Source organism: Heptranchias perlo, chromosome 1 (assembly GCF_035084215.1).
Source record: "Heptranchias perlo isolate sHepPer1 chromosome 1, sHepPer1.hap1, whole genome shotgun sequence".
In the NCBI taxonomy this organism is placed as follows: domain Eukaryota; kingdom Metazoa; phylum Chordata; class Chondrichthyes; order Hexanchiformes; family Hexanchidae; genus Heptranchias; species Heptranchias perlo.
In genome coordinates this window covers 124,287,208-124,302,093 of record NC_090325.1, presented here as the reverse complement: position 1 = coordinate 124,302,093, position 14,886 = coordinate 124,287,208, and the positions used below count along the sequence as shown (strand labels likewise).

The 14,886-nt window shown below is 41.9% G+C and overlaps 1 protein-coding gene and 1 long non-coding RNA gene across 3 annotated transcripts in view; one reads left to right on the top strand and one right to left on the bottom strand.

Annotated features, from left to right (window-relative positions):
* LOC137325667 (protein transport protein Sec24D-like) overlaps window positions 1–14,886 on the bottom strand; it is a 169,118-nt gene that overhangs the window by 37,719 nt on the left and 116,513 nt on the right. For both annotated transcript variants that reach the window (XM_067990921.1, XM_067990922.1), the window contains exons 12-15: window positions 8,429–8,620; window positions 5,703–5,796; window positions 1,216–1,332; window positions 18–188 (exon numbers count right to left, since the gene is read on the bottom strand). In XM_067990921.1, coding sequence (XP_067847022.1) covers window positions 18–188; window positions 1,216–1,332; window positions 5,703–5,796; window positions 8,429–8,620 — 574 coding nt within the window. The remainder of the gene's footprint in view (window positions 1–17; window positions 189–1,215; window positions 1,333–5,702; window positions 5,797–8,428; window positions 8,621–14,886) is intronic.
* LOC137325693 (uncharacterized) overlaps window positions 4,842–14,886 on the top strand; it is a 41,968-nt gene continuing 31,923 nt past the window's right edge. The window contains exons 1-2 of the long non-coding RNA XR_010963942.1: window positions 4,842–4,965; window positions 8,442–8,571. This is a non-coding gene — a long non-coding RNA (uncharacterized lncRNA). The remainder of the gene's footprint in view (window positions 4,966–8,441; window positions 8,572–14,886) is intronic.

Genomic DNA, 14,886 nt, shown 5'->3' with positions numbered 1-14,886 from the left:
AAGCAGCAGAATTTTACCTGAAAATTATTGTACTTGTACAAACTGCCACCAGTAGACATTGGCACGATTCCCATAGTTGTGACATCCACATACTGGTTTGGAAACAGAAACACATCTACACAGCAGCTATTGGCCGCACAGTCCTTTGCCAAAGTCTCATAGAAATGTGACTGTGGTTGAAAAAGTGTCTGTAGGGAGTTAAAATAAATTCTTCATTAATACAAGCAACATTCTCATTATTATGAGACCAGGTCATTTGTGTGTTCATGACTGAAGTAAATAAACCGAAGACTGCAAATAAATTACGCAGCCAACATCATTTAAAGGTGTGCTAGATAATGGGAAAGGAACATTTCATATTCACAAAGAGAATCTCATGAATGTTAAGCATCCACGTTTAAAGATTAGTTCATGATAAGGTTGTCTTACTGTAGAAATACTGCAGAAGTATTCTTTACAAAAGCACAGCATCATTTAAAAAGTTTGTTGTCTAAGGTTCAGTGGTGTTTTCTCAGGTCCAGTGGTGTCACTCACTCCCATAAAATGCTCTGAGTGCCTTCCTTTTACGGGCGTTGACTCACACTTCCCTCAATCTATTTGCACAATAGCGTTACCTGGGGGGTGTAACAATAATACCCCCCGTGACCTGAACTAGATAGTCATTTCTGCAGTACTGAGGGAGTGCTGCACTGTCAGAGGTTCCGTCTTTCAGCTGAGGAGTTAAATCGAGGCCCTGTCTGCCTTCTCAAGTGGATGTAGAAGTTCCCACGGCACTATTTCTAAGAAGAGCAGGGGAGTTCTTCCTGGTATTCTGGCCAACATTTGCCTATCAACCAACATCACTGAAACAGATTGCCTGGTAATTATCACATTGCTGTTTGTGGGACCTTGCAATGCACAAATTGGCTGCCGTGTTTCCTACATTACAACAGTGACTACACTTCAAAAAGTACTTCATTGGCTGTAAAGCGCTTTGGGATGTCCTGAGGTCATGAAAAGAGTTATATAAATGCAAGTCTTTCTTTTCTTCTTTTTCTGCTACCTCTAGTATGTTCCCGACAATCTTATAGGTGAGTAGTTAATAGGAAGGATTGCCCGATGTTTAAATATCTGGTCTATAAATAAACTTAAAATGAGAAACGGAAAGACGAAGCAGAAACACACAGTGTAGAGAAACCGATTAACTATCAACACACAGCTTTCCAGCTACTGTACCTTCTCCTTGTCTGTGTTCACCAGCTTCCTGTCATCTCTGTTTTTCAGTTTACCTGGTGCTTCAGCTGTCGGCAGGGATGAGTGGAATATAAATAACTTTCCAGAACATTCTGCGGCCTGTTTTAAAACAAAAAAAAAGTACTTAGCATACCCAGCGTTAAGTTCAACTGTTTATTGAAGTGTTAGTTACAGAATTTTATTCACAGTTTGCTGTATTCTTAACATCTTCTGTTAGATATTGCACAAGATATAATCATTTTTACCCAATGGTCAGCCAGTTAAGACAGCAAGTAGCTGAGTCATACAGAACAGGAATGGCCCATGTTAAATCCATTGTTTGCTGATTTCAGCTGAGGTGGTGGTAGGGACACTATAATTGACTTCAGCACTACCTAAAGAGGTGGAAAAAAAATTTGGTCCGGGGTTGTCACTCCTGCTTGTTCTCCAAAGAACCCTGCTGGAAGTGTATGTGTGTGGACATTAGGTGAGAACAAGCTCGGCTGTGATTGATCCCTGTGGGTGAATAGTCTGCCAACACTCACTGCCTAGGTTCACACATATAGATGTGCCATTTAGACAAAGCATTGGAGCAAAATCAGTGCCTGTAGAGCTGAACCCCAGAACAGAGTCAATGCCATTAGGAAAGAAAGGGAGAAAATTGGAAGGAAAACAATTACTTTATGAAAGCCTCAAGTACAAATTTATGGACTATTAATGTTATCATCATGCAAGCTGCATCAAATGATGCATACATGAGAAGAGGATCAAAATTAACAGTAAGTTAGATGTTACATTGTATTTCTTTTCTCAAAGGGTTGTCGCCCTCTGGAACATGTTCTTGGTGGATGTGATAAGTGTAGGTATGCTACTTTAAGAAGCATCTTGCAAGCTGGGGAGGGGGGAGGACATTATGGCATATTGGAGGTGTGGTACTTAATTGTCAATGGAGCCAGGCAGGTGTTTCCCAAAGTTTAATCTGAAATTGGCTATTGCATTTTTTCTCTGTTTCTACCCATTTCAACTATCTATTTGAATCTACTACATCCAATACTTTCATAATTTTAAAAACCATAAACCATGATCATGTCTCCTCTCGGACTACATTTCTACAAAGTGAATAACCCAACTCTCTAAGCCTATCCTCATAACTAAAGATGTAGGTTTAGGCATAACCTTTGTTGCCCTCCTCTGTGCTCTCTCTAGAGCCTCAGTATCAAGACAGAATGGAATAAAACATATCGTAATCCCAGAAATTGTGGGATTTCACTCCACTCCTGACATGGAGTCTCGTTTTCTGGGTACATAGATTGGAGAACTAGGTGCAGGGGTCAGTGCACCATATTGTGGCACTCCTAATTTTCCATCCATTCAGATCAATGGCCAGAAAACCAGGAGCAATATGAATCAGGCGTGCTGACCTCTGCACTCGATCTGTGATCCCACTGATTGAGATTCCGAGCTGGAAGCAGTCTCATAATTTCAAGGCTTATATATAATAACTTTGCTTAAGTAGGAACAGCTGAACTGTTCCAATTTATTCCTGTGCATATACTGAAGGACTTAAATCCAGTTTCATATTTTTAAACCGATTTTAATATTTCTCCCCCAGTTTAAAAACAAATACACAAGTGTCATTCTCTCTCCTCTTTAGATTCCCTGAATCACCTCCCAAGTCTCATGTTAGCCCCAAACTGGTTGTTAGAGGCAGTCTTGGTCATCTTGGTCAAGTTGGCAAACTAGCATCTGGCCTCCATTTGGCAATTCCTTTTGATGTCATGGCAAGACTGAGAATTTATTACATGTTAAGGAAGGAGGAGGCAGCTAGGTTTTTTAAACCTGAGGATGTATCCTACCACTTTGTTGCACAGAGCACTGAACGCCAATGAGCCACACCTGCATACCAGTTTTCAACAATCGCCTGTATCGGGAGGACGGTGGGCTGAAGAATTGCACGACCTGCCTGATACCAGTAGCGTGAGGCCTGAACCATTTTCGAATTTGGGCCTCAGTTGCATAAAAATACAGGGAAAACTGTTTAGTGACTGTTTTGTGAGCAGCCTCCAGAGGTCCCTTTAAGAACTACTGGTTTATGCCGCTCAAGGCCTAGTATCTGTTCATTGGGACTTAAAATTGCAAATGAGGTCTTACTACCGGCATAGGGCCTTGAGTGGCATATTTAAGTTGGCACCCACATGTTTCAGGCGGGAATGCTGACCACCCAGTTGAAGGCTCACCCGAAAGTTGCATTGGGCAGCCGATTGTTAAAGAAAAATTTCAACTGCCGGCCACCTGGTTTAGCAGCATTAACAGGGCAGATGGCTGTTGAAAATCGCCCCCAATAACTTCTGCTATATTCCCAAATCTGTCAACAATTGATTGTGTGCAGATCTGCAAATTCCAAAAAAAGGGTTAATTCTAATCTAGTGAGAAAGTGGTTGTGTTCTATCATTGCAAATTCCAGCTGTGCATCTGAGTCCTCAGCCAAAGCACAAAAGTATCTTGGCTGCAGTCACTTAAAAAAATAATCTAGGATCAGTGACGAACAAGAAAGTCTGTCGTTTGGGAACAAATAAAGAACAGCAACTGGATCCATCCACTTACTTAAAAGGTTACGGTGTTTACATTTATTTGCCTTCAGAGAGTTAGTACTGTCTACATTAACAAGGCAGTTGTGAATAGTTATTACAAAGTGCGTAACTATTAGGGAGTGCTGGCACAATATCTTTCCTCTTCATTTAATTCTGAGAGCAGAGCCCTTGGTTTGAAGTTAAGGACAGATATTTCTGTTCCATATGGAGAACCATAAAATGGGGCTGTTCAAGTCCAATAAACCCAGTGGGACAAACTAAAAATAAACAAGCACTTTGCTCATGTGATGCACCATTTAGTGATAAGCTGACATCTTTGCATTTACAAAGCCAACAAAAAAGAATGAGGTAACTCAACATGTTTGTAATTAGCAATATAATTTTTGCTACCATAATCTGTTTTTTTTGGATGATTGATAATGCAGCGGATAAACCTCAAGAGTAATTTGAATCATTTCAGAGGATTTTAGGGCTGGAGAAACCTAATGGGCTCTGCAGTGATGAAACCCAGCATAAAATAAACCCAATAATGTTCCCACAAAAATTGTAGTAGCTATAGAAACCATTATTATAGGATTCATGATTGTTATGTGTGTGAAAAAGGCTTTACATCAGCATTTACTCCACAAGAACACCTAGCTGAATAATAAGTGAATACCAGAGAAGACTGCCTTTATTTAATAAGCAAAAATGGATGCAGATTTTACAGACTGGCAAAGCTGCTGAAACAATAATTGCTCTTTGAATTGAGTAAAAAGTAATAGAAAATCACTTTAGGGCAAGAATGGGTCTCTTACTGTTATAGACATATAAACTTGTAATTCTGAATTGCATTCAGTGTGTAAATGGTTTGTCCAATGTATCTTAAATTATACTAATTTTATTTGTTCGCATAGATTATATATGCAATTGATGCAGCGAAGCCAAGAAATGAAAAGCATACGATGATTTTGATTTACAATTTACATTTCTAATATTTTGCCAGATTAATCGGCATAATCCGTCGCTGCACTGTGGATGCCTTAACTCGTTCAGCAGTGATTGGACTCTGGAATGATTGGACTCTGGGGGCGGACAACAAGATAACTTATCCTGCACCAGGCATTCTGGGTCTGACTCATTTTTACATAGCAAAGATTGATCTAGTCCAGTTAGAGATATGGTAGGTCAATCTTCACATTCTGGGCTTTTGGCTGAAACAGGGTTCTCACTTCCAAAATGGAAGGGTCGATTTTAACCCTAACCACCTGACGGAGGAGGGGGGCGGTGGGGGATTAGTTAAAATCAGCCAGTTGACTTACCCAACGATGTCCCGCTATCTTTGATCTTAACCTTCTCTTCTGATCATACCGCTCAGGACCCTCTCCCTCCACTGGAACAATCCAGGGTTGTTATCGCTACTTCCTGGGGTCTACTGCCACCTTCTCCATGGCGGTCCCGGGAAGCGGTGGTAACTGGGATGGACAGGAGGGAAGTCCGTCCTGGGCCCATTCTCCTGCCACCCTCTCTACCCCCTGCCTGCCATTTGCATGGGGTAGGCAGGGAAGGTGCAGCCGGCAGTGTTCCCAGTGGGGGTGGGTGGAGGTAAATGCAGGTCAGGACAGTGAGGCTGGGGTCGGGGAAAGGGGGTGGCCTCACTGCTTCCATTTCCCGTCATTTCAATTTTGGGCAGGATCGAGGAGAGTAATCCCAACCTATAAATGGATTCTAAAGTGGCATGATCTAAGATATCTTTAGATTAATTATTGCTGTTAAATTATGACTTTGCTCATTGAGAAGATCTTAAACAGAATCAAACAGCTAGTAAAACTAACCCAGTAAATCTTTGAGTTTAGGTTTTTTTGTATATCAGTTATACATATTAAACACTGTCACAATCATTAAGGAAAAATATCCAACCTTCACAGCTTCCAGACCAGCTTGGATGACTGGGGCAAAGACAGTTTCACGCTCACTGGTGTCGGCAAACATTTCGGGAATCTGGTCCAACAGGCTTTAGAAATAAAACACGTTCAAAATGAATGTTTAACAGTTTGATTGACATTAATTCCATCCCCCCGCCCAATAGCATGGATATAATCTCACTGGGGAGCTTGCAGGCAGGCTCAGTTTCAGGAAGATGTAGGTACAACTTGCTCTGAAAACTCAGTAGTCTTACTGCCATGTTGGCCCATCAGGAAGGGTTGCATTATGTACCTTGGTCATTCTGGCATAGTCTTACCATAACTTTTGCTTGCCTGGCCCGGTGGGGTCCATATCCGCCCGTGTGCAGGTCAGTAGACCTCATCTTACTCAGCGTATTGGCTCCACTAATACACAGATCCCAATGTGCCTATGGGGTGGGGATTTCTGGTGTAAGAAGTTCCCAACCATGGCTCCGCTCTTTTCCTGCCCCTTTACAAGGCAATCAGCAAACTCACAGAAATGGTCACAACCTGGTGCAACTGAGTCTCTGCCATTTCCTGGGGGTTCTGCTGGTCTCTTGCTGGACTTACAGTGAGAGACTGGCGAAACCCCAGGGGAATTTCGGGGCCTACGTGTTCAAGTCCTGGAGTCAGGTTTGAACCTACAAACTTCTCAATCACAAGTAAGATCTGCATCAACTGAGCCAAGCTGTCAATCACAGAATTATGCACTCCTTCTGCTCAAGAGTTGTGTAATCATGCAAATAATCACAAATGCAAAATACAACAGACAGAATAAAAGGGTCAATTCTGTGCCCACAGGGGGCATATTGTGGGAAGCTGTGGGTCCATAACCTGTGATGTTTCTGTCCTTTTTAATGGGTGATAAGTCACAGGCTGTGTGCCTGCAATTTCCTGTAATGCACTCCCTGTGAGTCAATGCCACTCCTCACTGGAAGCGTGGGATCAGCCCCATATCATTAGGGATGTATATTTTTTTTAACCTATTTTGGGAATGGGCTACAATTGGCAAATTTGACGAAAAGGTTTACAATTTAAACCCCTAGGTCTGCCTACTGGTTTTGTACATAGGCCCCTTCTCCTCTCACAATCATACGTTTTAGCACTGGTGGAAATTAGGGGGCTGAACTTCTTTGACAGCTCCAGCAGACTCCCACTGTAACTCTGGCAGGAATCCAGCAGAACCACTCGTAACAAGCTGGGACCAGATTGCTTTCTTTCTCACACCAGTGATTTGAGAACATGAACAAAAGAGGGTAAAATTCGCGAGGCAGCCAATACATATCGAAAAATCACCAGCATGTTGTATGTGGCTTTTCATCTACTGATTTTCTGATACGCGTGGTAGAAGGCCTTATAAAATTTGACTTGATTTTTAAAGGAGTTTCAGATGCTGGGGCTCACCCTTTAATTTATTTATTTGCCTGTTTTTCTCTAACTAAGTTCATCTATTTGTTTAGATTGTTAAAGGGCTCCAGAGTTGCATCATTTCAAAGGATTTATAGACAGTACTGATAAAATAGCATTTATAGTTAATAAACTAGCCATTAGTTAGCAGAATCTAAAAAAAAATCACTGATCATCAAACAGTCAATTATTCTTGATTTTGGCTTTATGTCTTGGTTGTCTTACATGAAATTGGCCCATCATTTTTTTGAAAAAATTAAAAAGTTTCAAAAGTATATAAAAAGAAGTAATCTAATTGTACAGTAAGTGTAAATATGTGCACATACTAACACAGTTCAACAACAACAACTTGCATTTACAGTGCCTTTAATGTAGTAAAACATCCCAAGGCGCTTCACAGGACCGTTATCAAACAAAATTTGTCACCAAGCCACATAAGGAGGTATTGGGACAAGTGACCAAAGCTTGGTCAAAAAGGTAGGTTTTAAGGAGCGTCTTAAAGGAAGAAAGGAAGAGAGTTGGAGAGGTTTAGGGAGGGAATTCCAGAGCTTAGGGCCTAGGCAACTGAAGGTATGGCCTCCAATGGTGGAACAATTAAAATCAGGGATGCGCGAGAGGCAAGAATTGGAGGAGTGCAGATCTTGAAGGGTTGGAGGGCTGGAGGAGGTTACAGAGATAGGGAGGGGCAAGGCAATGGAGGGATTTGAAACCAAGGAAATGGAAATCATTTGACCAATTAAAGAGATTAGCCAATCTCTATCTCTTTCTGTTGCAGAAAATGGCCATGAAATGCTCCAGCGGTTCTCCCGATCTCTGGCTGTGACTTTGACGGGAGATCAGCAGAAACCCCCAGAGAAACAACATAATGGCTGAAAGTGATGATTTATGCTGTTTCTCTGGGGAGTTCTGCCATTCTCCTGTCAAAGCAGCATGCCTCTACAGAATTTTAGAACCTGAACACTTAGAAAATGAATCACAACAACAATCACTCATCTTAGCATTTGTTTTCCTTACTAGGAACAAGTCATTTCTACCAACCAGAATACAAATTTCTAGCCGACCTAAGTGACCATTATTGTTCATCCACTATTTTGCTCTTAGAATGATGAGATTCATTTGTTAAATTGCAGACACAAGGCAGTGGTTTAGATCACATCCAAATCAGGTCACGATTTTACAGCATTTTCTATCCTAACATTCATTTTCAACAAATAGTAACATGTAAATAAACAAATGTTTTGAAATAGTGATGAATTCAGTAGACATAAATGATTATTGCAGTTTTTTTCTTACTTGTTAATAACAGGTCGAGATTCTTGGACGTTGACAAGGAAGCCATCCAGAAGAGGAACAAACATCTCTCCAATGTCTGACACCACCAACATCTGTGGCTGTGCAAGGCTGCTCTTCAGATTGTAGAAATGGAGAACCTTGTTGTAAGTGACAAAACCAACTCTAATGGCAGAAGTCTCTGCTTGATCAGCCCTGTAAAATGATTTGGATGTGAAAGGGGAGATTGCTAATAGTTATGAAATTTTAAAAATCAGCTAACAACAAGCATGACAGGCTGAGTTTTAGAAAGGTTTATGTAAGCTTGGCAATGCCACTTTATGAAGCAAAAATTGCAAAGACTACAGTTACATTGGTGCTGCCATAGTTTTGACAGACTAAAATATCAGTTATAGAGAGAAGCAGGGAGAGCGACGTCTACAACAACTTGCATTTATCGAACACTTCTAACGTAGTAAACCGTCCCAAAGCACTTAACCACCGGTAGTGGAACAGGGAACATTTCTGGCAGACTTCTGAGCTTCTATTGAGCCCGTAGAGTGAATGTCAATTTGACCTGGAATGTACATTAAAATAGGGGAGTGAACAGCTATAGAATAGGGTTCCCAACCCTATCAGAATGACCAGGAATTGCCCGGAATCGGGGATTCCTCCTCCATGCGCTGTCTCCAGCAGCCCGGGAGATCAGTGATTTAAATGTCCCACCGCTGTGCGGCCCCCGCTCCATGATGTCACCGGCTGCTGTTCAAGAAACCTCCAGCTCGTGACGTCACCCGCAGAGAGCTGTGACCACGTGGAGTGCAGTTGGGAGGGAGCTGGAAGCTCTGGAAACGGGAAGGCTCGACATTCGGGGGGGGGTCTCTAAAATGGGGGGGTCCTCGATTTCCTCTCTTCCCTACCCTTGGTTTCCCCTCTTCCCCACCCTCATTTTCTCCTCTCCGCCTGCTCAATGGTGGCCTCCTGGTTCTTGGAACTTGTCGCACAACAGCTACTGGCGTGAAACTATGAGCAAAAATACTCAAATATAGGGGACCCAACCTTTATACGGTAAATGCAATAACATTTGTAGAACTTATGTGATCAGATGTCATGTGATCAGATATTACATGGTCAGAATGTCACATGATCAAACCTCCAGGAATGCCTCCATCCAGAGTTGGCAACCCTACTGTAGAATCTGTTGAGGTTTGAGAGTTTGGCAATCCTCCAAATTAGACACAGAAACAACAACAGCAGCAGCAGCAATAGCAACAACTTGCATTTATATTGTGCCTTGAACATAGAAAAATGTCCCAATATGCTTCACCAAGTTGTAGCAAAAGAAATGGACGCCAAACCAGTGAAGGAGGTATTAAGAAGGGTTACCAAAAGCTAGGTCTCAGAGGTCAGTTTAAGGAGAATCTTAAAAGAGGAGAGGGAGATGGAGAGGCAGAGGGGATAAGGAACGGTATTCCAGAACATAGGGCCTAGGCAACTGAAGGCATGGCCATCAATGCTGGGATGAAGGGAAAGAGGGATACACAATAAGTCGGAGACAGAGGAATGAAGAACTTGGGGGAGGGATGTGCAGCTCTGCAGGAGGTTACAGAGCTAGGGAAAGGCAACGCCATGGAGGGATTTAAACACAAGGATGAGAATTTTAAATTTGAGGGGCCGGGAGTCAATGTAGGTCAGCGAGGACAGGCATGATTTCGAGTGGGACTTGGTCCATGATAGGATATCATGGGGTTTTGTATGAGCTGAAGTTTATGGAGGGAGGATGTTGGGAGGCTGGCTAGGAGAGCAATAGAAGAGTTAAGTCAGGGAGTGTCAAAGGCATAGAAAAGGGGTTTAGTCCCGTTAGAGTGAGGTAGAGGAGGAAGCAGGTGATCTTACATAGTTCAAAGTAGTAAGTCTTTGTGATGAGAGGATATGGGGTCCGAAGCTTAACTCGGGATCGAATAGAACACTAAGGTTGCGAGTAGTCTGTTTCAGTAGTCAGGTAAGGGGATGAAGTTGTTGGCAAAGGTACAGAGTTTGTGGCGGGGGCCAAAGACAATATCTTTGGTCTTCCCAATGTTGAGCTGGATGAAATTGTGGATCATCCTAGATTGGATTTGGTTTCGTCATGCCTCCTAATATTTCTTTCTGTAGCTTGGTGTCCTCTGTGAACCGCCTCGGGATATTTTTCTACGTTAAAGGCGCTAAATAAATGCAAGTTGCTGTTGTTATCTGATTTTAACAGTAATAGGTGGTTAGGAACAAGAATTGCTCTGGTTGCTATGCATTGTAAATGCATTCAAAAAGAAAAAGTTTGCAATTTCGCTGCACATAGTGACCAGTGCAAATCTTCTGTTGTCAGTCTCTGTAAATAACTTGGATATTGAAGCTAAACGTTTAAACCTTTCAGAAAAAAAGCCTGTATCTTAAATTATGAAAAGAAACTTTCAATTGAAAAGCTACAAATAATTACACAGAAATCTTAGCTGGTTGCTTGCAACCAATAGAATTGGATTCAATTCCATGCACACTCATTCCTTTTGTTTTAGGTAAAGGAAACCTAATAGTGGTTTGATTTTTGTGCTTTTCACCACTGCATTTATCTTGTTTTATGAGGTGAGAAGCAGGGTACCAACCCATGTCTTTTCACCATACTGCACACTTGTCTGTCTGCAGCGCTTTTACATTTATGTTTTTATGTAAAACACTTTACATTGGTTTTTACAAATGATGGTAGAAGTGAGAATGCAGGTGTATTAGAGGAGGATACAGAATAACTGTTCAGTTAACTATAGAAAAGGAATTGATTCTAGATATAATAGCAGAGCTCAAGGTAGATAAGTATCTGGGCCCTGATGGCATGCACACTAGGTTGTTTAAATAAGTCAAGAGAGCAGAGGCACTGGCTATGATTTTTCAATTCTCAAATGTACAAATCATACTATGGGACTGGAAGTAGCCAATGTACCACCTTTGTTCAAGAAGGAAGAGAAGGATAAACTTGGTAATTATAGACCAGTCCAATGTCAAACTCAAAAGGTTATAAATTCAGCCATGTAGCGCCCATTATTTCGGCGCTATGTCCAAGATGGCGTCTGGGATGCACACGCTACTAGCACGACGTGCGCCAGACGCTATCTTTGTAAAGGATTAGCACGTGCGCAGATAATGAACACTGGCAACATATAAAGTAAGGAGAATATGCGTTCGATCAGTGAGCAACACTGATTTAAAGGTATAGACACCATTTTGGCACTTAACACTTCACTCAACGCACTGTCTTAACCACGCCCAGCTAAACACGTCTTAGAGTGCCTGGAGGACCCCCAAACAGCACTATTTAAAGGGACCATGCAGGATTTACAGGTTAGTTGCTGGATTATTGCTTTTGGCTGCTGATGCATTTGTACCTGTTTATGGAGATCTCCTATACTTGAATACTAGGACGAGGGGACATATTCTAACATTAGAGCCAGGACTTGCAGGAGTGAAGTTAGGAAATGCTTCTACATGCAAAGGGTGATAGAAGTTTGGAACTCTCTTCTGTAAACAGCAGTTGATGCTAGCCCAATTGTGAATTTTAAACCTGAGATTAATAGATTTCTGTGAAACAAGGGTATTAGCATAGAAACATAGAAAATACGAGCAAGATAAGGCCATTCGGCCCTTCGGACCTGCTCCGCCATTCAAAATGATCGTGGCAGATCGTCTAACTCAGTACCCTGTTCCTGCTTTTTCCCCATATCCCTTGATCCCTTTAGCATTAAGAAATATATCTATCTCCTTCTTGAATACATCTAATGACTTGGCTTCCACTGCCTTCTGTGGTAGAGAATTCCACAGGTTCACCACACTCTGGGTGAAGAAATTTCTCCTCATCTCGGTTCTAAATGGCATACCCTGTATCCTGAGACTGTGCCCCATGGTTCTGGATTCCACAGCCATCGGGAACATCCTCCCTGCATCTAGTCTGTCTAGTCCTGTTAGAATTTGATATGTTTCGATGAGATCACCTCTCATCTAAACTCTAGTGAATATAGGCCTAGTCGACCCAATCTCTCCTCATACATCAGTCCTGCCATCCCAGGAATCAGTCTGGCAAACCTTCGTTGCACTCCCTCCATGGCAAGGACATCCTTCCTCTGATAAGGAGACCAAAACTGCACACAATACTCCAGATGTGGTCTCACCAAGGCCCTGTATAACTGCAGTAAGACATCCCTGCTCCTGTACTCAAATCCTCTTGCAATGAAGGCCAACATACCATTCGCCTTCCTAACTGCTTGCTGTAGCTGAATGCTCGCTTTCAGCGACTGGTGTACAAGGACACCCAGGTCTCGTTGCACCTCCCCTTTTCCCAATCTATCGCCATTCAGATAATAATTTGCCTTTCTGTTTTTACAACCAAAGTGGATAACCTCACATTTATCCACGTTATACTGAATCTGCCATGTTCTTGCCCACTCACCCAACTTGTCTAAATCACATTGGAGCCTCTTTGCATCCTCCTCACAACTCACATTCCACCCCAGCTTTGTGTCATGTGCAAACTTGAAAATGTTACATTTAGTTCCCTCATCCAAATCATGCTGCACTTCGATAAGGTAAGTGATCAGGCCTGCGACGGAACCACCAGGTTAACTGCGCACCGCGATGCCAATGCCTGTACTCTGGCCTTATTGAATTTAACCCACACAGAATTCATAATTCAAGGTAAAATGAGTGAGCATCTAGAAATGCGTGGATTAATCAAGGACAGCCAATAAGGATTTGTTGAAGGCAAGTTGTAATAGAGTATTTGCACTACAACAAATGTAGCACCGCAGACAGCCAAATGTGCAATAGGTGACTGGTTGGATAGATAGAGTGCATTAGATGCAGTGTATATGGATTTTTAGAAGGCGTATGATAAGGGGGGTGATTTTAAACACCAAGAACGGGTGGGTTTGGGACAGGTGAGAGTTGAAAACAGTTGTTTTTTCAGGTCACAACCGCAAAATTTCTGAACTTGGCATTCCCAGTGGGAAGCTTGTACTTTTCCGCGCTAACGGTAAACCTGGAAATAAAGCCGGGTTGCGGCTGCGAACCAAAAAAAAACTGTTTTCAACTCCCACCCGCCCCTAACCCACCCGTTCTTGGGGCTTAAAATCATCCCCAAGGTGTCTCGTAAGAGGCTTGTTAGAAAAATTAAGTCATATAGTATAAGAGGAAATGTAGCAGCCTGGATAGAAAGTTGACTGACGTAGGAAAAAGTTAGGATAAATGGAAAATTGTAAGATAATGCATTTTTCGAAGAAAAACAAGAAATAGGAGTATACACTCAATGGAAAGACATTGAAAAGTGTGGATAAAAAGAGAGAACTCAGTGTTCAAATACAAAATTCCCTGAAAGTGCAAATACTGGTAGATAAGCCATAAAAATGTCAACAAGCAGTTTGGATTTTATAAATAAGGGCATAATGTGCCAAATTAAAGAAGTAATGATACATTTGTACAAAACACTGGTTAGAGTACTGGGTGCAGTTTTATTGCCCCAATATAGAAAGAAGATAAAAGCTGGATAGAGCGCACAGTATGGTTTAATCAAGATGATGCCAGGGATGGGAAACCATAGTTATGAGGAGAGACTTGAGATATTGGGACAACATCCACTGGAACTGAGAAGGCTAACAGGAAATTTAATTGACCTTTATAAAATTATGAAAAGTTTTAATAGCATGAAGAGCGAAAGACCTGTAAACAGTAAACAAGCAAGAGGACGGGTGGGGCCGATTAGGCACCATAAAGGAGATCTACTCATGGAGGCAGAGGGGATGGCTGAGGTACTAAATGAGTACTTTGCATCTGTCTTTACCAAGGAAGAAGATGCTGCCTCAGTCTCAGTAAAGGAAGATATAGTTGAGATATTGATGGGCTAAAAATTGATAAAGAGGTACTTGAAAGGCTAGCTGTACTTAAAGTAGATAAGTCACCCGGTCCGGATGGGATGCATCCTAGGTTGTTGAGGGAAGTAAGGGTGGAAATTGTGGAGGTACTGGCCATAATCTTCCAAACATCCATAGATAAGGGGATGGTGCCAGAGGACTGGAGAATTGCAAATGTTACACCCTTGTTTAAAAAAAGGTGTAAGGATAAACCCAGCATAAATACAGGCCAGTCAGTTTAACCTCAGTGGTGGGGAAACTTTTAGAAACGATAATCTGGGACAGAATTAACAGTCACTTGGACAAATATGGATTGAATAAGGAAAGCCAGCACGTATTTGTTAAAGACAAATCGTGATTAGCTAACCTGATAAGAGTTTTTTGATGAGGTAAAAGAGACGGTAGATGACGGCAAAACAGTTGATGTGGTGTACATGGGCTTTCAAAAGGTGTTTGATAAAGTGCCACACGGTAGGCTTATCATCAAGATTGCGGCCCATGGAATAAAGGGGGCAGTAGCAACATGGATACAGAATTGGATAAGAAACATGAAACAGA